The 21,807-nt window shown below is 49.3% G+C and overlaps 7 protein-coding genes across 7 annotated transcripts; 4 read left to right on the plus strand and 3 right to left on the minus strand.

The window, feature by feature from the left end:
• Positions 1–4,067: 4,067 nt before the first annotated feature.
• POJ06DRAFT_280753 (alpha/beta-hydrolase) lies at positions 4,068–4,985 on the plus strand (the record flags this gene model as incomplete). Its single annotated transcript, XM_056189901.1, has 2 exons — positions 4,068–4,095; positions 4,153–4,985. The coding sequence occupies 2 exons, from the start codon at positions 4,068–4,070 to the stop codon at positions 4,983–4,985; spliced, it is 861 nt and encodes a 286-aa protein (XP_056045669.1).
• A 1,471-nt stretch (positions 4,986–6,456) lies between these two features.
• POJ06DRAFT_249120 (triose-phosphate transporter family-domain-containing protein) lies at positions 6,457–8,305 on the plus strand. The gene is made up of 4 exons (XM_056187121.1): positions 6,457–6,702; positions 6,752–6,819; positions 6,878–6,883; positions 6,934–8,305. The coding sequence occupies exons 1-4, from the start codon at positions 6,599–6,601 to the stop codon at positions 8,019–8,021; spliced, it is 1,266 nt and encodes a 421-aa protein (XP_056045670.1). The 5' UTR covers positions 6,457–6,598; the 3' UTR covers positions 8,022–8,305.
• A 3-nt stretch (positions 8,306–8,308) lies between these two features.
• Positions 8,309–10,154, minus strand: POJ06DRAFT_274463 (uncharacterized protein). The gene is made up of 2 exons (XM_056189616.1): positions 9,645–10,154; positions 8,309–9,593 (listed from the first exon to the last, which is right to left on the minus strand). The coding sequence occupies exons 1-2, from the start codon at positions 9,669–9,671 to the stop codon at positions 8,649–8,651; spliced, it is 972 nt and encodes a 323-aa protein (XP_056045671.1). The 5' UTR covers positions 9,672–10,154; the 3' UTR covers positions 8,309–8,648.
• Positions 10,155–11,458: 1,304 nt separating this feature from the next.
• On the plus strand, positions 11,459–13,502 carry POJ06DRAFT_79715 (uncharacterized protein). The gene is made up of 2 exons (XM_056191574.1): positions 11,459–11,698; positions 11,761–13,502. Exon 2 carries the CDS (start codon positions 11,921–11,923, stop codon positions 13,409–13,411), a length of 1,491 nt encoding a protein of 496 aa, XP_056045672.1. The 5' UTR covers positions 11,459–11,698; positions 11,761–11,920; the 3' UTR covers positions 13,412–13,502.
• Positions 13,503–14,513: 1,011 nt separating this feature from the next.
• Positions 14,514–16,729, plus strand: POJ06DRAFT_249129 (aspartic peptidase domain-containing protein). Its single transcript, XM_056187122.1, has 4 exons — positions 14,514–14,667; positions 14,750–14,792; positions 14,853–14,973; positions 15,340–16,729. Exons 1-4 carry the CDS (start codon positions 14,603–14,605, stop codon positions 16,284–16,286), a joined length of 1,176 nt encoding a protein of 391 aa, XP_056045673.1. The 5' UTR covers positions 14,514–14,602; the 3' UTR covers positions 16,287–16,729.
• An 818-nt stretch (positions 16,730–17,547) lies between these two features.
• On the minus strand, positions 17,548–18,308 carry POJ06DRAFT_266834 (glutathione S-transferase; the record flags this gene model as incomplete). Its single annotated transcript, XM_056189189.1, has 2 exons — positions 17,548–17,918; positions 17,972–18,308. 2 exons carry the CDS (start codon positions 18,306–18,308, stop codon positions 17,548–17,550), a joined length of 708 nt encoding a protein of 235 aa, XP_056045674.1.
• Positions 18,309–19,509: 1,201 nt separating this feature from the next.
• POJ06DRAFT_79727 (uncharacterized protein) lies at positions 19,510–21,506 on the minus strand. Its single transcript, XM_056191575.1, has one exon. The coding sequence runs from the start codon at positions 21,279–21,281 to the stop codon at positions 19,797–19,799; it is 1,485 nt and encodes a 494-aa protein (XP_056045675.1). The 5' UTR covers positions 21,282–21,506; the 3' UTR covers positions 19,510–19,796.
• Positions 21,507–21,807: the final 301 nt, after the last annotated feature.

Consider the following 21,807-nt stretch of genomic DNA (forward strand, 5'->3'; position numbering starts at 1 on the left):
GCACAAATCAGACAGATCACCCATCCTGCCGTCTCAAACGCAAAAAAAGACGAGCAAAAGCAAAAGCAACGCGACAACTAGACCACGTTCCGCACTCGCCCGTCTTCCGCTTTGGCGGAGTAGCGCAGATCGGACAAAGCTAGACAACGAGTTCACATGCACATTTTGCCAATATAGCGCGGTCTGAGAATGCGTAGCAGAGATCGGACAGATCAACTAAACGATCGCTCACTAAAGCACGTACCACACTCGCGTCTTTGATTTCTGTTCTGTGCCTGTGATTATACAGGGCCCGTTTCCGCCGCCACTGTTCTGTCTGATTCTCTATAACACTTCGCATCCTTACTTTTACCTTCTTCTCAACACTTCGCATCCTTCCAATATGCAACAAATCATGCCGTTCTGGAATGAGATTTCGGCGAGGATCAGCCGCCAACTATGGCTACCGCCCGCCTCTATTCCCCCAGGTGAGTGGAAGGAACTTGGCCGTGGTTGGGGTACCTGCCGGACCTGGTCTTCTGGTGCTGAGGTCCACCCTGAGTTCAAATTGCCGCTCGATGGGCTCGAGGAGGGGGACCAGGATCAGCATGGATGAGACAGGATTTGCAGTTGGCGACACTCAATCTACGCGTATAATTGTCGATTCTACTCAGAAATCGAATTGGAAGGTTACTGCAGGGAAGCAAGAGTGGGTAACTGTGCTGGAATGTGTTGACGGAGCCGGCGGCGCCATACTACTAATGTTATTTTTATGGCCCAGAATACCAATGCAGCATGGATTCCGCAGAATACACCTTCCGATTGGCGCTTCTCAACGAGTACTAGCGGCTGGACGACTAATAACCATGGTTATGAGTGGTTACGGAAAGTATTTGAGCCAGAGTCACGTATTTGGGCCAGAGTCACGCAAGAAGTTTAAAAATCGGCCACGGTTACTGATTATGGATGGCCATTCTAGCCACATCACCAGCGATATGATTGCTCTATGTATGGAGAGTGGTATTGACCTTCTTATCCTACCTCCTCATTGTTCGCATTTACTTCAGCCACTTGATGTTGGGGTGTATGGGCCATTAAAGAGCCGTAGGTATGACCAAGAGCGGCGTGCAGCTGCCAACAACAAGACTGAACGTGACGGTAATGCTACCAATTAAACTGAGCCATTATAAAATGAGCGTAACGGTTGTAGATGTATGAAATTTAATTATTCAATCAGACACATGGATGTAACTTTTTATGTCGTAAAAATCCAAAGTGATGAGATACACTAATGGTGCCATATGGGCTGATATATGGTAGCTCAACTCTTATCCCTCTAGAGAATCTGAAAAAGCGCTGTCTCCAGGACTCCATATCAGCTGGGCCACTGTGGAAGTTTAGTGTAGCTTTGGATAATTTATTGGACGCGATTCGCTTCTGCCCAGGAGGCACAAGAATCAAGGGTGTTGTACCACTTTTGCATGCCCGTTTCGTCAAAATCCGGCCCCGTGCCGCTGTCCGCCATTCGCCCCCAGAGTTAGGGGAGGACGTCCTACATGTGCACCGAACTTTTGTGGCTTGTTACGCTGCATAACCCTAACCTTCTCGTGCGGTGGCTCGCCTATTCCGGTCAAAAACATCCCCGTTCCAACCAGTTTAAATCCACGCCTCCTCATCGCCTTTATTGAGATTGAAAGGTACATTAAATTATTAGTAAATATGAGTGCTGTAGCCTGCCGCTACAATTTGTTTAAAAAATTGCTAGAGTTATCGCTTGAATCAACTCGGGCGGTACTTGGGGCTCATTATCACAACAACAAACTTATGACAGGTGGGTACCAGCACAAATAAGGTTTACACTACTAAACACTATCCTATATTTGAAATTTAGACTGTCTAAAAAAGAATAGCGTGCACTTTAATCCGGATTGGCGTGGTTTGCGCGACGCGAACGTGACGCGTCCTCGACAGATGGATTTGTCTACAATGATCCCTTGCTTGTAAGAATTTAGGATTTTCCCGTAAGTGTAATTTGCTAGCGAATATGGCACTGACTGCTTCAATGCCTTCCCGGTTACTCTCCGCTGTTGGTCCTGTGACCCAGGCCGTGAAATCATCAACGAAGGCTATCGCGCCACCACGACTGTCGATGGTACCAAATCTGCATTAAAGAAGAGAAAAAGAATTGGAGAGAGTGGCGAGCCCTGGGGTAAGCCAGCCTGAGGAAGGTTTTGCATTCAGAACTTTGTCCGTTGATCTGAATCGACGCTGTGCGGTCTGAGCAGAAGGCTTCCGTCCATCGGCACAGTTCTTCTGGTATGCCTCGCGCTCTCATCCTTTGGATCAATCTCTCCTTACAGACTCCGTTGTATGCACCTTTCACGTCAAAGCTAACCAGAATCCTCCTTCCCCGCCAGGTGGTGTAGATCTGCTCTTGTAAGAATACGAGTGCTTGCTCCGCTGACCGTTGCTTGCGGGCGCCAAAGTGGTTTGTAGGGAGCAGGCCATGCGTCTCGACGGTGTGTGAGATCCGTTCCGCAATTACAGATTCCAGTACTTTGCCTAGCCTCCATGCCTTCGCAATGGTATAGTTCTCCTTGCCTGGCTTTTTGAGCGGAATGATCTTGGCATGCCGCCATTGACTAGGCAGTAACCCTTCCACTAACGAAGCGCGGAACAATGCTAGAACATGATGCTTAACAACTGGCCAGATCTCCTTCCAGACAGCTACTGGTAGGCCATCCTCTCCAGGCGCTTTCCAGGCAGGCACAGAATTGTATTGCAAATCTACACGTAGACTACAATGCAAGTAGGGCCAGCAACCTCCCTACCACGCGTTCCCCCAGTGATCAAGACTCTTGCCATGAGGCTCACTATATATCCCCTGGTTCGGAGGGTCGGTCCGGAGCACAACCTTCCCTCACGCCCTCTGCCCTGTTTGCTCCTTAAGCCTATATCAGCACACCATGCCAACTGCCCTATATGCTCTCCCTAAAGACCGACGTGCGCATCCGTCCTCTCAAGCCGTATAGAAGGTGTCTCAAGCTGCCAACCAGCTCCGTCGCCTCCATTATACACTGCGTATGAACCACTTCGCACTGCCTTACCGGGTCTCGCCTCACCGTAAGGTCGCCCACGTCTCGCGGGAGTTACTCTCGTTGCACCCCTAGCCAGGCAGCACAGGAGAGCTTTTCCCTCCCACTAACCAAGTAGAGCAGCCGTCTTCCCTCTTCCTCTTCTGCCCGCTTGGCCTGCTCTCAAATATCCTGCTTTGCCTGTGTTCTGGAAATCCAGCCCGCCTTGTATCTGGTCCAGCTTCTCGCTGAGGAGCCGCTGGTTCGCCGCCGGTGTAGTCCTGGTGTGTCCTCGGGCCCGTCTCTACGGTAGAGTTCATCCGTTCGCTGCACTCGGAGGCTCCGTAGGGTCTGCTTCCCTATATACCAGGAGGCAGGGCCTATGGAGGCTGTGGCAGATGTGTCGTCCCCCCTAGAATTCCTCTTCCCTCTCGTACGTCGGCGTCCTCCCCAACCATCCTCAGCTTGTCCCTTTCCCATACCCACTGCGCGGATCCCCTCCACTTAACAGGAGCTGCGAATATTATCGATTAACAAGAGCTTCGACATCGATTCGTAGGTCTGTTGGGTGACTCTTTCTGCTTCGCGTTCCGAATACCCTCCAGTGAAAACTCTGCATCGCTACCCCAGAGTCGTCCGAATAGGCACGGGTTCCACCAGCATTCCGCTGGAGGCTCGATCCCTACACGAGTACTCGTCCGTCGGATGGTTTTGATACCCATTTTGATGGTAGTCCTCTGTTCTGAGGCGCCTTCGCTTCGCCGGAGGACAGGCTGGCGAGACCTGGCAACCGCCTCGACGCGCCACCACAGCTCCATCGTGACTCTTCTTGGCTCTACAGATCGTCGCACAGGCCTCTCTGACTACAATCGCTTGCAAAACCGGCTTCACCTTTACTGCACGCAGATAAGTTCTAGTGCGCCACATTGATCAGGGGTTCCCTGAAAATGTCTAGCCTCCGGTGGAGTTATCCATAGCTCAACACTTGTGGCCTATGCCGTTTGTCGCATGGAAATGCATGACTCTCTCCTAAGCCCCAGGCGTAACTGTACTCCTCCACATCATCCGATCCCCTGAAACAGAACAATAACCTCGCAAGAATCCAATTCCAAGCAATCAAATCTAGAACTCTCCTACATCCGTCTCTCCCCCTCGCCGCACCCCGACGGCAGTGTTTCCTCTGACAAGCCTATCGTCTTCCTCCATGGCCTCGAAACCTGCCATATAGAATTCTCCCGCACCACCCCCTTTCTCTCCAAAGACTACGAACTTATTCTCGTCGATCTACCGGGGCACTCAGGGTCCAAGGACATCCTTCCCTTGACCCTCGAAAACGCTGCCAACGCGCTCTTCCATCTTATCTCAACAAAGGTCGCGGGAGGCAGAGCGCACATCGTCGGTCTGTCACTGGGCGGCTTCGTAGGTTTGGAATTTGCGCGACGGTATCCGGAGCTGGTGCTCAGTCTGTTCTGCACCGGGTGCGCGCCGTATAGCGGGCTCAGACGATGGGTCATGTCCCAACCACGCCTGTTGGGTGGGGTCAGCATCGTGTTAGGCAGGCTGGCCACTGACACGATGTTCTGGTGGCCCATCGGCGTGAAACCGCTCCCAGGCCTCAGGGCGGAGTTTCGAAAGAATCAGTCCATGGCACTACTAACGGCGGGGTACACTGCAGTGCACGCAGTGAGCTTGGAGGATCTTGCCAAGATTGACGGCGTGAGGATCGCTATCGTAGCGGGCGGGAAGCGGGATAGTGTTAGGGACACGAGGGAAGCTGGGAGGGTGCTCAGTAGCAAGAATCCAGAGTGCAAGACAATTGTGGTGAGAGACGCGGTTCACTTGTGGGACTTGCAACTTCCAGAACTATTCGCCCAAGGCGTGGGAGCCTGGGTCGATGGAAGTGAGATGCCAAAGGAGTTTGAAGTGCTGTAGAGAGCATGAAGACTTCTTATGGGCAGGTGGTTCTTGATCGTCACATCTGATACGCCTGCTGGTTCATACTATTGGGGTTACCTGCATAACGCGCGGTGCGGGGAGAGATCTGCTCCTCGTGGAGCGATAGGGCGGCCGGCGGTGAAGTTCAGCTACACGAGAAGACGATGGTGCTTTTACGTACGCGATGGAACAGACAAGATTCAAGGGAGGGAGATATGGATGTCAGGATCAATCAAGAGAATGCGAGAAAGAGATTTCGTAATAATATAATTGATCAGCAGCAAAATTAGCAATGAAACAAGCAACCCTTTAATGGATGGCGCTGTAGAAATCGATGAAGAGATCGAAAATGAAGATGACGACACTTTCGTAGACGACAGTATCGTTATTACGGAAGAGATATACGTGGAGGAAGTGCCGTCGCACCATAGAACGATAGCTGAGCAGCAGAATACGCTTGCGAAAGACGTTTAATTTACCGGAAGGCGAGAAAAAATCTCAAACACTCGACACGTCCACGGGGCTCCGAAAGAGCTCTACGACTTTGGAAGGCGAAGTTGAAATCAAATGTTCGCATGGAATCGTTGCTAGATTACAATTTTGCGACTTCCAGTGGCTCGAACACTAATGATATGAATGATCAAGAGCCGAATGGTTAGTCGACTAGCAGGTCCTACATAATACAGTTAACAGTAATCCTATAAGTGTGAAGTGTAAGCGACGATCGGATTTATTCAATATTGTATCGCCTCCGCGATTCGGTCTAACAGTATTCCAAGTTGTCCCATCAAATTCTGATGAGACAGCCGACGACCTGACAAAGAAAGTCGCAGATCGAATAAATAACGGGAAAGTGCTGTTCCTCATGACGTCGGCTGTGGATGGAAGGATGTCGTTACTGGAAGCCCATGGGTTACGGACAAAGCTATGACGGACGCGTTCGACTATATATTGGCAATTTCAGAAGAAGAAAGGCAGAAGTAAGTGCTGTCAGTACGAGCTTTGGGTTCGTGGACGGAGGCGGGTGCCTGTAACATAGATTCGATAGAAGGTCATAACAACACCCAGTGCGTACAATTCTAGACTAGAATACAAGAATCCAAAAATCGCCCGCGGTATATTCCTTGTTATCGACTGGATGGATATTGTTCACGTCGGCAGTAAATGTTAAACGATTAGAAATTTTACAGTCTTGACAATTAAGTAATAAGTATAAACCTATAAATATATAGCTACGTCGCCATACTACAAATTATCGCAGGTGGTTTGACGCATATCTTAACTGTGGTCATCATCATATAAAAGTGGTTTGTCAGAGGTTCAACTCCTCGTTAAGGTTAAGTGCGGCTCGGCTTGTGACCCAGCTCCCGGGGTTATCAATACTCTAGATCACGTGACAAATGCGCCGCTTTCATGTTCCTGGCGTGAGCCTCAGCTACGAAGGTTACAATCGCCTCCTGACAAGCCGCGAACACGGCCCGATCTCTTTGAAGGAATATCGCTGTGACTGATATAAAGTTCCACCCAAAACTTCCCGCGCTCGTTGGTAGCATATTCTTATTCACATACTACATCTAATGACTTATATCTTGTCGAATTAGATTGTAGATATGGGAGCTGGAGACGAAGTAAAGCCAACGACCCGCGGTGCGGGACTGCCCTTATTGTCGACGTCAAGGAGTCAGTCGAATACGAGTTCGACTGCAATTGTGCTGTAAGTAGGGCAATTCGAAACAGAAAATGCAAGCTAATACGAAAGGTAGTGTCTGGATTGCGATCTCATCGTCTGTGATTTTATTTAATAAGGCCATTTTGTACAATTCTCGATTTCGTAAGTTCTACGCTTGTTCTGGCGATCTGCGGTCAAAAGCTAACCAGCACGCATTTAGCCTTCCGTATGTCTATATAAAACTATTAATTGCCGAAGTTAAGCTAACAGTTACAGCAATTTTTTTGACCACATGCCATCTGGTGTTCTCTGCGCTTGCGACGCAGATATTGTCAAAGACGACAAACGTGTACAGTCCGCAGTCTCTCGAGATATCGCAGACAGTGTATTTCCGGCGAATAGTGCCAATAGCGATCTTTTATTCACTTGCGCTAGTCTGCAGCAACCAAGCATACATGTATCTTAACATTTCATTTATCCAGATGCTCAAGGCGACCACGCCAGTTGCGGTGTTCATAGTGTCATATATTCTGCGGCAAGAATCGTTCCGACTAGACTTACTAGTGAATATTTGGATAATCGTATTTGGAGTGTTTGTCGCATCGTTTGGGGAAATTAACTTTTCGGTCAAGGGCGTGGCGATTGAGTTAGCTGGTATTCTGTTCGAAGCACTACGCCTCGTCATGATGAATCGGCTGCTACATTCATCCGGCGCCAAAGACACGACAGTGTACAACAGTAAGAAGGGTCAAGGACAGGCTATGGATCCGTTAGTCTGTCTTTATTACTTCTCGCCGATCTGCGCTGTCGCCAATATGCTCCTGTTTCTACTGTCCGACGAACGCAAGCAGCTCACCTTTGCCGCGCTCGCACAGGTGGGTGTTGGCACTTTGTTTATGAATGCGTTTGTCGCTTTCATGCTGAATGTATCCGTTGTGTTCTTGATCGGGCGTACTTCGTCGCTCGTGCTGACTTTGTGTGGGATCCTCAAAGATATTATTCTTGTGCTTGTCTCTGCGCTTCTCTGGCGGACGGCAATCTCGCGGATCCAAGTTGTTGGATACCTCATTACACTTGTGGGACTTTTTGGTTACAAATTTGGATATTCACCGCTACTAGTGCTGGCACAGGCCACCGACAAGCATGGATATAAGAAATATTACTCCAGCATGACCCAGCGGGCGCGCAAGCGCGTCGCCACAGCATGCCTATTACTGTCATTGCTTGCCGCCGTCGTGTTCTATTACTCACAGTTGCTGCGGATAGGCGGCGGAGTGGCTGATGGTGCGTTCGACGACGTACGGTCGGCGGTTGGTCTCGAGCAGCCGAATGGCTACGTTCGAGGCGTCGAGATTAAGAAGTGACGCAGAGTTAATCTGCGCCGGACGGTTGGGTTCGTGTATCTTGCATTTGTTTGGCATGGGTAAAAATAATTGGGATCCTGGGTTAGTTAATATTGTTATCACAATTATAGATAAAGGTTGGTTAAAGGCTTTTCACCCGAGGAAGCGTTACATGATGATATTTAACGTTAGACTACAAATGTGTTGTGACGAATTTTACATGGGTCGGGCGGCTTAGCATGCGGCTTCTCTATAGTTATAAACTGATATAAGTTTTTCTTTAATGCTACCTGTCATTGATCATACCGCCTCTCACGAAAGATAGTGCTTGGATCATAAGCTTTTCAATTCTAGAGCGAACTTGTAGTTTATCACTGCACGTGGGGTTTAAGCTTAGACAAATTAGGGTTTCCAATATTGGCCACAACCAAGCTAGACAGCAGAATCATCGACAGCTTTTCAAGATCATAGCTCGGTGCAGACAGTTTTGATGATTGCCTATTAAGAACACATTTAACCCATTGTTTATTGTATACAGTAACATCGATGTGAGTAGTTGATTGTCAGTCGAACCAGCACAGTGGAATCAGCGGTTATCAGGGTTCAGTTATTCGAATCAAAATGGTATAGTTAAAGAGCAGTACGATTTTATTTTTCCCCATGGAGTTTCTTTCCCCTCACCATGTCCGTCACAATTCTGGCTGCTTCAAACCCTAAATATCGCGCCTTTGCGGAGGTTGTCGCGCGATTCTCGTCCTCGACGGATTGTAACAGCGCGTCCATGATTTGCAATCGTTTCCGCTCAAGGATCACGGACTGTTTTTGCTCCATGAGGCACGCGGCGCAGTATGGCTCGAACTGGTTATGGTGGAAACAATGTATTCGCCGCGATACGCGGGGTGGCGATGGCGCCGGCGACGAAGACGAAGTGTCGAGTCTTTCGGAATCATGCTGGTCTGTGTCTGGCGAGCTGAGCTCTTCGGGTGTGGTAGAAAACAGAGATCCAGTAGGAGACGACAGCGTAGGAGAGGACGGATAGTGATTTTCAACAGGCTGCACCAGGGCCGTGTCTAGTTGCTTGGTACAGTCAGCAGCGGTATTAACAGGATGGACTATGACTGTTGAAACGCTAGCATTAGCAACGTCCAGACCAGACGCGTCTATAATCTTGCCCATCGAAACATCAGCTGAGGCACTAGGAACGTAGTAATCGTCAGAGGCATAGACGCTGGTGACAATGGTGCCCTGGCATCTAGTACGCATAGTCTGCCGTATAGTCTGCGCTAGCTCGTCAGAGGCCCGCCAGAAAGATTCGTCATTTTCAATGTGGGTGCTTATCGTCGCAAGCATTGTTTCAGCATCAAGCGGTTCGGCAAGCTCGAGCGGTGGAAAATACGGAGCACGGCAGCTTGTGCTGACCGACGTCAAGGGTCCTACATCGGAGACTGGAGATTGTCTGGCAGAATCCTTGAACAAGTCTGTATCAGACAATCGCATCGGCGACGACAATGTCGTATTCGAGTCCAGCTCATGCGCTGTGATCGTGTCGGGGGACGGTAGGCTCGGACGTGTGAAGAAGCGATATCTGGAGGTCTAGGGAACAAATTAGCAAAAGATTGCCCGATCAAGCCCGAGTGGACATACCCCCAAAAGTCTGGATCTTTGACGCATGATAATTTAGTAAAGAGCCACAGAAAGGTCGAAGATATGTTCGATAGTTGAATTCATTGAAGATGAGATCGATGATATCAGTTTTCTTGTCACAGCCCGAGGGCGATGGAAGAGAAGCTCAATATAGTTTGCAAGTGATGGCTCGGATCGGTAGTTGGTAGTAATTAACAGTCAATGATGTTGGGGAGTTAGTGGTGAGTGTGGACGTAAGGGCGGTTGCTCAGCCCGGCAGAATCGAAAGGGTCCAGCAAGCCGGCGCGAGTTACAATTAATTGCCTTGCGCACAGTGCAGCTTGTACATCGACCTCAAACGCCGAGAGCCACCGCGGAACGCATTACGATATCGACAAAGAGCATTCAGGAGGTCATGTTCATTCCTCACCGGATGTGCAAAGATAAATGTTAATCGGTGGGCCATCTCGGGCGACTGTATATCTGACCGCTCAGCCACCGGCAATTGGGTTTCCTTTCCCCGAACAATTGTCTGCATTAGCTTGAGTTTAATAATCGTTTCGGGCCCTCCAGCTTCAGGTCTAGATGGGTGAATGGGCAACCGAATGTTTAAGTAGACAACGGGAGCTGCTAATTACTCAATATGGAATATTCTTACTACTTCGGCTGTGACAAGTCAGACAATTGGAGACTTCCCTTGCGAGAACTGCCAGCCTGTAGAATAATGTTTGAGAGCTGAATCAGGCAACCGCGCGATCGAAGTATTAATACAAGGGTTCATATAGAAAGGAACGACGTCAAGTCTGCCAAAATGGGGTGCGCCTACCGAATTGGGTAGGTTAATGATGCAAGGGGTGTAGAAGAAAATTGGCCAGCCCAAACAAGCACTAGTCAGGGTGGACTAGGCCATATCTGGAAGCAGTCAGTCTGCATTGGGCAAGCGTGATGGCCCGCACGTGCCACAATGTGTTCAAGGCACGGCAACACGTTCTGCTCTCGTGTTGTCCAGCTCGAAAGGCGGCGATTCAGCAGCCCCTGGCTTGCTTCTGCATCTACTTGCCAGCTCATGACCGCGATAGGTCACAGGTGAACTTGATGAGCGGCCCGAGACGCGAGCGTGGCATTTGATAATGCGAATGACGTGTTCTGATGTAATCTGGTGTCGCCAGTGAACTTGATTGAACTCTGGCAGACTGGAAAGTCTAATTATCCTCGACAAAAAGAGCAAGCGGAAAACATCTGCCGCTGGGCCTCGCCTGTGAACCTTCCGTCGTCGACAGTCTAAAGCCCACTAACCCAGCAACATATCCAGACAATTGTCGGTAATTCAATAACGATAGGCAAACTCTGTGATGAGCGGACGCATGACAAAGAGCAAAAAAAACTTTGGCAGACTTCGGAGTGCTTGCTTGGAGCCACGTAGTCCAAGGACGGCATATAATCTCAGGTGGTGGCTCGTAGGCGATCGGGAAGGCACTTCTGCTTGCTGGGGCGGTCGTCTCCTAGTAACTTTAGAGCGACAAAAAGCAATAAGCGCCGATTTGGGTAATTGTCAACCGCCCTCCGCATGCACACATCACAAAGCCATGAACGGCTTGAAAAGTTCCTCCTCCGCCGCCTGCAGTCTATTTGTTACCTCCGAAGCCGTTCAGCACGCAATTCTTTCGACGTAGGACTATTCTCGGCCGTGTGTCCCACCTTCGCCGCTAGCCACTCTTCTGCCTTTTGCTCGTGATTTCCTAGGGACGCGTGTGATCTGTTCGTGTTTCAATCCTGTCTTCGGTGAGTGTTCTGCTCGTTGCCGACACTCAGCCGAATAACCAGCTTCATTCTAAATCCCTTCCAAACTTGCGCCATTTGTTCAAAAAAGTTCGTGCTGGTAAACTGCCGCCCTGGTTTTGCCAATCGCATTCTTCGCTGTTGTGCATTTAGGATTGGTTGCTGACCGGCACCGCCACTAGTTGCCGTTCTTGATCTGACCGACTGGTTCGTTATCAGCTGGTTCTCGAGATTCAAATTTGCGCTTCAGGTGTTAAATTCCATCTTATTGTTGTCTACGGAACGTTTTGTATCGTGTGCGTCTACCACTCCTTCCGGAGAGTCCGTTGACTCTAGGCTTGCTAACATCTTTCTGAAGGTCTCCTTATGTTTATCTCAGTAATATTGTTTATCTCTTTTACCTCATCTACGGTTCCCCTTGAGTTCTTGTCCTCCAGCATTCCAGTTCTGGCCCAGTGATTAGTTCGTCGCATTTATCTCTACATCCTTGCCTATAGGAGCAATATAGGGATAATATCATGAACGTTCAGAGCCTTCACGATCCACATTCCCATCAACCTGTCGCTCACCATATGCAACAGCAGCAGTCACAGTCCTCGTCTTCTGCACCCGTGGCGCGTCCGTCTACCGCTGCCGACAACATTATCGGTCTTCCGGGCTTCTTGCCCACGCCTTGGCAAGGGTCTGACGAATCACTCCGTCATGCACTTGCATATCGTGCTGAGGAAGAACGGCGGCGGGCCGAAGAAGAGCGCACAAAGCAGGAGGAGCATCGGTTAGAAATTCGCAAGAAGGATTTGGAGCTGTTTAGAGAGGCGATGCGGTATGGCGTCCCTCCACCATTGATGCCGTTATTATTCATAGGTAGTGGTGTCTCTGAAGAGACGCCCGAGTGGCTGAGAGAGTATGCGGCTCGGATATTCCAGCAGCAGAACGAATTTGAAGTAGCTCGTGCTCAACTCCAAGCCTCGGCGGCCGGCGCGGATCTAAGATATCATCAACACCACCATCGAAGTCAGAGCGCGCAGGCTATACCGGCACTGTCAGCACACCACGGCGGGCAGGCACTCGCACAAGCACCCCCACCACCGCCGCCACCACCCCTTCCTGTTCCGGCTCTTCCATCACTAGTGACAGGTATTGTCGGGCAGGCAGGGCCTACGTTTTCTCCACAGGAACAGTCTCCTGTGACGCAGCAGCATCAGCATCCTCAATATCAGCATCGTTCGTCGGGTGCTGCGGTGACACCGCCGCTGCAGGGGCGGCAAGTTGAGTTTCCCTCTGGTGCCATTATACCCCGTCATCATCGCTCACCGCCTCAGAGCGTTAAATCTCCGTCGCCCCCACCAACTCAGCCTACCATCCAATTTCACCATTGGCAACCAAATAGTGCAGGCGGCCAGAAAGACAAAGGACCGAGTGGCCAAAAAGATGGCCAGACATCTGTTTCAAGCTCCTCTGCGGCATCGTCGTCTACTCCAGCTACGGCCCCGCCGCCACTAGGAAATGGTATTCCTCGGTCACCAACGCGATCTATACTGAATCCAGCTCCCGAAGATGCGATCTCGCCCAAGCGGCGTCGTCCGACATCAGTATTTGAAACCGGCACATCGAAACCTACACAACAGCTCAATCCTACACAATCGGTCACGAGCCCCGGTTCGCCTTCGTTGAGTCATGGTGCTCTTCCACCGATATCGTCCCTTAGTTCAGGAACTAATATTCCACGGAAACGAGTCGGTGGCCATTCGAGGCATCGTTCTGAGGCCACTCTGCATGGTTATGAACCTTATGCCCGGCCACAAGCCCATCATCAGCTAACCGGACCTCCGATTTTAAATCCAAGTTCCTCTTCTTCTGCGGCATCAACCCCAAGGGGTGGTCACCGGGGTATCGACCCTGCGTGGGATGTTGGCTCTGTTGGTGTCCTGGCAGCTGCTGCAGAGAGTGAACTCCAAAAAGAGATGATGGCTCATCATGGTAGCACGGACCGGACACAACGCGAGTAGGCGACGCAGGATTTGTGACAGTGGTTGTGAGAAAGGTGAAATGCGAACTGGATGGACTTCGGAAAGGGGGCTTGGAAAGGGGGCGTTGATCTTCTTTTGTTTCTTTTTTTTTTTTTTTTTTTTTTTTGGATTGGTGACCTTTTTTTTGGTAATTTTGGCGTTTTCAACGGAAGACCACCATCAGGATCTACAATAATGAAGGGACATCAAAAACATATGTTGAAAAAGTTCTCAATTTTGAGTGCCTCAAGGTTTATACAATTGGCAGTGTTAAGATTTATTGCGTGTACTTTCTATGATGACCGTTATGATCTCCTTACGAAATATCTGCTTTTATTTGTAATGATGTCATGATAACGAATTACGTTTGTATCTATCATTTTGATTAGTATTTGGGGATTGTTTATATTATGAAAGTTATATCATCAAGAATTTTTCTCCGTCAAGCTATCTGGCGGTTAAGATATCTCCAGGTCGTCTGGTTAGACGGGGCGCGCCTCAGAATTGCGACCACCTATTGATATGTAGTTACCTAGACTCGATGGAGACTCGCCTAGGGCGTGCGACGGGACAGGTCCCTGTTTTACAATCTCTTCCAAGGGGCTGGATCGCAATTTCTCCTTCACGCGACGTTGTCTCTGCTTAGGCTCTTTTTCTAGATTCTCCAAAGCCACAGGAGGAGAATTTCCGCATGTTACGCTGTGTTCCAATGTGTGTGTTGTGGTTGCCGGGGAGACCGACAAACTGCGTCCAGTTGAGAAGTTCCGTTTTGCATAATTACGAGTTTGTGGTGTAAGCACCAAGTTGACTAAAGCATTATGGTATACAAGGGGCTGGTACACGGCAAATACACCATGAACGTGCAAAGCCCACAAATGTAGTGCGCCACCAGATAAGAGATAGCTCTGGTTTAGGGTGCTCTCTCAGCACTACGCATGGTCGCCTCCAAGACAGAGGCTAGACGCAACTGAAGATAAGAGAAGTAGTGCACAGCCACCAATGATGCAACGAAGTGTGGCTCATTATGTGGCAGTGCTAACTCCGCTCGGTATGGGTTTGCCGCTCAGGCGGGCCGCTGTCGTAATCGCCCTGCCACGCCTGACCGCACTTCGACTCGCTGCTTCCTTTCCTTCTCCTCCCTGTCGCCCCATTTTCACTCTCTTTCGTTTTCATCCACACGACACCCACATAATGAAAGTTTCCGCTCTTTTGCTTCTCGGTGCCCTCTTGGGCTCTTCCGAGGCCGCTGTTCACAAGTACGTTCCCCCGGTATTCCGTTTCTGAATGCGTGACTTCCGTCGTGTGATGAGTGGTTAGCTAACGAAGGCTGCTATCTAGGCTTAATGTGAAGAAGATCCCTCTCACCGAGCAGCTCACGAAGGTAGTTAAGCATCAAACCAATAGTGGTCTTACGACTATTCTGACGAATTTGACTGTATAGCTCGACATGACCTCCCACATGCAGGCACTCGGCCAGAAGTATCTTGGTAGCTACAAGGGCGAGGAGTTCGATGCTGAGGCTGCTCACAACGTTCCCCTTACCAACTTCTTGAATGCGCAGTGTAAGTTCATTTGGTGACAGAACTGGATGGATGGATGGATAGGAGAGTGGTGCAACGTACAGGCAACCTCGCTTGGTCGTCTATTACCTGTACACTATGGGATCGATGGTTTGAATGCGGTGAGAGATTATCAGTGCAGCATCTTCTTGTCTGAGTTCCGGATATGATTCCACTAGCACGAGACTCGAATGCGAGAAGATGCAGAGCCGCTGGAGTGAGTAATCATTGTTGGGTTAGGGCTACGACCGAGTCTAGATCCAGTGCGCTAAAGGGCGATATGAGAAAGCCCATCTTGGGATCGTCCTTGCGCGTCCATCTATCTATCCAGAGCGAGTATTTTAGATGTCAGGCTAATTGTAATTATAGACTTCACTGAGATCTCTCTCGGTAGTCCAGCTCAGACGTTCAAGGTCATCCTTGACACTGGTTCGTCCAACTTGTGGGTTCCTTCCGTCAGCTGCGGCTCTATTGCCTGCTACCTTCACACTAAGTACGACTCTTCTGCGTCGTCCACTTATAAGAAGAATGGCACTGCCTTTGAGATCCAGTATGGCTCTGGATCGATGTCTGGATTCGTCTCCAACGATGTCCTGACCATTGGCGACCTTAGCATCAGCAACCAGGACTTCGCTGAGGCTACCCAAGAGCCTGGCCTTGCTTTCGCGTTTGGCCGCTTCGATGGCATCCTTGGTCTGGGCTACGACACCATCTCCGTTAACAAGATGGTGCCTCCCGTCTACAATGCTATTGCCCAGGGCCTTCTTGATGAGCCCCTTTTCTCGTTCTATCTCGGTGACACTGCTGTCGATGAGGAGATGGGTGGCATTGCTACCTTCGGCGGTGTTGATAAGTCTTACTATGAGGGTGATATCATCACTCTCCCTGTCCGCCGCAAGGCTTACTGGGAGGTTGAGCTTAAGAGCATCAAGTTCGGCGACGAGGTTGCTGACTTTGAGAACACTGGTGCCATTGTTGACACCGGTACCTCTCTCATTGCTCTCCCTACTGGTCTTGCTGAGATCCTCAACATGGAGATTGGCGCTACGAAGAACTGGCAGGGACAGTACACCGTCGATTGCGACGTCCGCAGCAAGCTCCCCGACATTTCGTTCAACCTTGGCGGCTATGACTTCGCCATCTCCGCTAATGATTACGTCATGGAGGTTCAGGGCTCTTGTATCTCTGCATTCATGGGCATGGACTTCCCTGAGCCTATCGGCCCTCTTGTCATCCTTGGCGATGCCTTCCTCCGCAGATGGTACTCCATCTACGATATCGGCCACAACACTGTCGGCTTGGCCAAGGCTAAGTAAACGTATTAATATCTCATAATTTATGCGCTTAGTTTAGTCCATCTGGCGTGTCGGGTTTTATGTCGTTGATTATAAGACTTTCTGACGATTATACAGTCGGGGTTATTTTTGGGACGGATCATCCACGGTGTTGGTAATCACGTTGTTATTTGCTGTTATTAAATTATCAATTTTCGAATAGACGGGAAAGTATTCACATTAGGAATGATTACTTTTGTATATCCGTATTTATATTTTCTTGTTGTTTGCTGTATCTGGGGGGTAAATTATAGGCAGGGGAGTGGTGTGGACATCTTGTTGGTTTTATTAGTTTGTTGCTCATTTGTCGGTTCTGTTTCGTGCTAATATACATAATTATGAAAATTACCTTGTTACAAGTCTTGCGACGTGCAAGCGTTCTTATATAACGTGCAATATTATGCAGAAATCATTGACACGACCACACGTCAAGTCGATCGAGCACAGGAAGATTCGGTCAGTTGCGTCCAACAAAGCAAAGCCCTACAAGCTGTCAACGCCGATTAACAGGACAGCCAACTTCCTGCACTCGTCTTATTCTCAGTCTGAACTGGGATCCGTAATCAATTGCTCAAAATCAGTACTCTGCTTTTGGCGCAGACTTTTCGCACCAGGACAATCCGTCAATTCAATATTGACGGACAATCCGTCAATTCAATCAATCCAATCGGGCCGACTTTAGTAAATCAATCAATCAATTGGAAGAGCTGGTTGATTGATGAAATTGACGGATTGACGGACCGCCGCACTCTCACTGGTCGGCAAATTCCCAAACCCTCCTACAAACAGGTTTGCTTCACAGGCGAACGAAATCAATAGCACAAACAACTAAGTGAGAAATGTGAAGCAGAAAGCAAAATGAAAGACATGTTTAGTCTACGAACGAAAAATAACCAAGATGAGACAGACTAGACAAGAGACCAACAGAGACGGGGCAATCCACCTGCCTGAATACTGGTTACCCTTTTGAGCTGGCTGACAGTAGCTGACCTTAGACAAGGAAAGTAGATAAGTTTTCTATACAGAACTGGGGACCATTTCTACACTTGTGGCTTCTGAGCGACGATTATGCGTCTTGAGGATGATTATAACCATTCGATGAAGCAAGGGCGGGAAAGTACTGAAATATCAACCACATCGCAATTTCTACGACTATCACAACAACGAGGGGCACAGTCACAAAAGAATCAAGACCCATAGCCAAGGCCAGCTGCTGGACAGCATGCTAGGCATATATCATTGCTCAATGCTTGTCGGTATTCTCCATCGAAGCAACCCTGTTCCTCATACCCGCCCACGCCGCTTTCGTCTCCTCAGGTGTCCTTGTCGGGGGCGGAACATTGAGACCTCTCTGCACTCCTTCCCTTGCAGCGATCCGGTCTACCCACTTCTGCACGCCGGGCCACTCGCCCAGATCTATTAGCAAGTTCGGTCCAGCGCGCACCCAGGAGAAATTGGCAATGTCAGCTAGCGTGAACTTGTCGCCAGCCAGCCAGTCGTGAGACGATAAGCGAATCTCGAGCACGGAGTAGAGTCGCTTAGTTTCAGTCACGTAGCGCTCAATAGCATAATCCGAGCGCGCTTTTGCAAACGCAACGAAGTGGTTTGCTTGGCCTGAACTCGTGTGTTAGTGACGTTACGATGTACTTTCAACCGTACCAGCCTACCTTGCATGGGCCCGATGCCGCCCATCTGGAACATCAGCCAGCTGACCATCTCGTAGTAGAGATCCGAGCCGTGCGGGTAGGATATTTTGTGATCCTTGTCGTATTTGTCAACGAGGTAGAGCATTATAGCTCCGCTCTCGAATACGCGAAGATCGCCGTCTTTAATGGCCGGGATCCTTCCATTGGGGTTGATCTCGAGGAACCACGGCTCCTTTTGGATGTCTGTCATGATATTGAGTTTCTCGGTCTTGTAAGTGAGGCCAAGTTCCTCGAGCGTAATGGATGCCTTGTGGCCATTCGGCGTGCCCCAGGTGTAAAGAGTCAAGTTGTTTGCCATGTTGTTTCTCAGTGGAGTGGACGAGAGTTGACGCGCAAGAGTGTTAAGCCTATAAGCTGAAGAGAATGCAAACCTGGAATTCATACGGGAAATATAAGGGCGTGGCTGAGGATCTGCCCATTCATCGGTCCCCGTCTTATGCCGGAGCCGCATCAGTCAGCAGGGACGGGCCGTCACAATAGGCGGCCAACCTACGGTATCACATAAGCGATGCTATGATATCGTGGCCGAATTATGAATAACCCTAACCCTAATGTCATAAGTTAAAATGTTCCTAAACCTGAAACCTTAAATTGCTAGGTGGACGAATGTTTACAGCAAACGTCATTATCTTAAAGTGTCATCAGTACACAATCAGTTACATTAAATCCTGAATATAGAGCAGAGACAAACGAAGCGCAAACACGAAACCAATCAAAAGAATAAACCCAGCGCGAACACCAATTGAATAGAACACCAACCACAATACCAAAATACTACAATACAGCGTTTCTAAATTGCCTAAAGAGGAAATTAACTTAACTTAATTAGGACGGTAGGGTAGTACGGTCGTACTCCGGCTGACGACTACGGGAACAACTGAGGTAGCAGGCCGGCTCCTAGAAGTTTGAAAGTGAGTGTCGGAGCGGTACTTCAGGTCTAATTAAACCTCTGGGCGAGTCTGAGGACTCGAACAATTGTGAGTTCTGTAGTCAGCCTTGCGCATTTTTGGTGATGTCATCATCACATGAGCCTACACGGAGACGGCCATGCTTGACCGATCCCGGAGTAAACCACTAAAAAATCGGCGGTGTTCTGTTTTCGGACGTATGAGGCTCACTAGGACTGAACTGAGACTCACCCAATCTTAAAACCCAGCGCGTCCTCATGGTCTCAGATGCCGTAATCGCTCGTCTACGCCTATGGCAATCCTTCTCACAGGCGGCACGGTAGCACAGGCAAGATTTCTGTGCGTACCGCGCGCCTCTTGCAAGATATACCCTTCCTCTTGGTCTCTCGTGGCTGTGGTGATACACGATTCCTACGGCAACGACGCCCCGGAACGGCCGGACGAGCATTAGAGAGACAAAAATCATTGTATCGGTCCGAAGAATCGAGTAGCAATGGGATAAGGTGAAGTTTGGCTGCCAACGGCTGCTTCCCAACCTAATTTGAGTTCGCGAGGGTTAGCCATTGGGTTGACTTATAATGTCACGTTAATAAACTCTTTATTCTTTTATTCAAGTCTTGGTAAACCATCTGCCCGCTCCCGAATCCGCGCATCAGTTAACTTAACGAGACACGCTCAAGTCAATCAGTAATACAGCTCAGAAAATTGGAATGACAATAATACCAACAGCGTTACACGACGCTGTATAATCGAATCGAGTGTGCCCATCAAGAGAAAATATCAGAGGTGCAGCAAGAACAGAATCCAGTGTAAACTTATATGAAATTAGTAATGATTGTAAGCCGTGCAAGATATGATATCGAATATTAAGGGGTATCTTATTCCATGGCATCGGCCTTTCTCTTTTGCTTCGATCGATTCGGACTGTACTTATAATCAGGGAAAATACTAGCATGCAGTGCCGCCGACTCTTGCTGCATGAGAATTAATAGAGACTTCAACTCGGGTTGTATTCTACGCCAAATCATGGCGATGGCGGACTGGATCTTCGCCGTGCTGACCATCCGTGCATCGGCTGACGCTGAGTTGCGCATAACTTGGTGGAGCGCGGCAGTAGCGAACAATCGATGCACGTTCAACGGCCTCTTCGGTGATTCCGCAAGTCGTTTTCCTTGGAGGCCGACAGAGGACCCGTTCTGGTTGGAGCGAACGACAAAATATGGCATGGGGCTGATAAGAATCTCCAGTTTCTTTTTGCGATCAGGAAAGAGATATGACAATGTGAAGTCCATAATACTGCGGTCGAGAGTAGACAGCATTTCTCCGTCCTTGGTGGACCGCTGGAGATCTTTGTCCGTGAAGTCATCATCAACATCCCTCATATCGACGACATAGTAGCGACTAATTGCCGCGATATGCTTCTCGAATCGATTATCGAGTTGACTGTTGCCAAAGACGTCGCCGAAAAGCTTGCAGTAATTGGGGTAGCAGGGACCTGAGTCGTGGCAGATGATAAGATGCGCCCATTTATCGAAATCGATGCGGCTTGGATATTCGACCGACAGGAATTGGTCAAGTCGATCGCCCAGTAACAGCAGCGGGTGGGCGTCGGCGCGTTTGTTAAAAGAAATGTGCCGGGAATATCCCTTCTGTTTCGGTTTTTTTGTCGTTGCTGACCTTTTCCGACGAGAGCGTATCGGTGACCACCTGACGTCAGGCTGCAGACGTTCGTCGACGGTCGTATTCACCAGGGAAGCGTTTCGTACAGTTTGCGAGGCTGGTGACAGCGGGGTTGAGATGCGATGGCTAGGCGACGCATTTGGGGTGAGAAGTAAGCTTTCTTCTTGCAATGCACTCTCTCTCGGTGGGGTAATTCCATTCAGAGAACCCTCGTGGTCACTGGGGGACGGCGAAAGAACACTGAACCTCGGATAGATCCCGGTCAGTTGTGCGGCGCGATCCACACCAGTGCTGGCAACGGCTGCTGGATCCCGTTTCACTGCAGCCTCCATCGCGATAATCGCTGGTTCCCAGCTGTCGTTCAAATCGTTTCGAGAGACGTGGTTAGATTCGTCTGCTAAGTCAAATTCGGCCTGTGTGACCGGGGTTGCTGAGACCATGCTCAGGAAGGTCCAATCGAATTCATCTTGCTCCAAGGCGGTTTCCAGAAAGTCGGTAGGATACTCGTAGCAACCAGGCAGATCGCTAAAACTCGTCGCAGTCGCCCCGGTCGAGTTTATCTCTGAGACAGAAGAAGTCGCTGAGACTAGCAACATCGGACCATCGTCAGATAACTCGAGCTTTGCCCTCGTTGTCAGATAGTCAAAAACTGTAATGGCCTCGATTCTGTCGCATTTTTCCATCCTGGATCCTGCTAGAAAATTCGTATCGTCAAAATGCGTGCATGGTTCAGCGTGAAGGCGACATCACGGATGAGCCAAAATGGGATGATGAGAAACGGGCTGTAGAAGTTATTGTAGTATCCGTCGCGTTGGGTTCCCGCGGTTGGCACAACGTTCGGACTTTGGCGAAATTGTGCTTTTTAGGCGCCAGCTCACGTGAATTTGGCAGTGCAGACTACGACGGCTCTACGCATCACTTGAAACAAATTCTTTTAAATCTATATAGTATATACTGGACAAGAATACTGTAACTAGTCGGATCTGGCAGATACATACCCTGGAGCATGCGTGCGGTCGCCCGGAAGTAAACTCAGGGTACGGGTTTTCACGTGGGCCACAAGCTGCATTGACTAGCGCAAAGTCTAACGAGTCAGTCATATCATTAACTTTCCGTAACGAGTTTCCTCGCCTGTTAGCCGATTGCTTAAGTCTATCCCGAGCCGGACTTAGCGGCACAACGACACAAGCACTCAACATTCATTGCCTG

Source organism: Lipomyces tetrasporus (genome assembly GCF_029532465.1).
Source record: "Lipomyces tetrasporus strain NRRL Y-64009 chromosome Unknown POJ06scaffold_3, whole genome shotgun sequence".
Lineage (NCBI taxonomy): Eukaryota > Fungi > Ascomycota > Lipomycetes > Lipomycetales > Lipomycetaceae > Lipomyces > Lipomyces tetrasporus.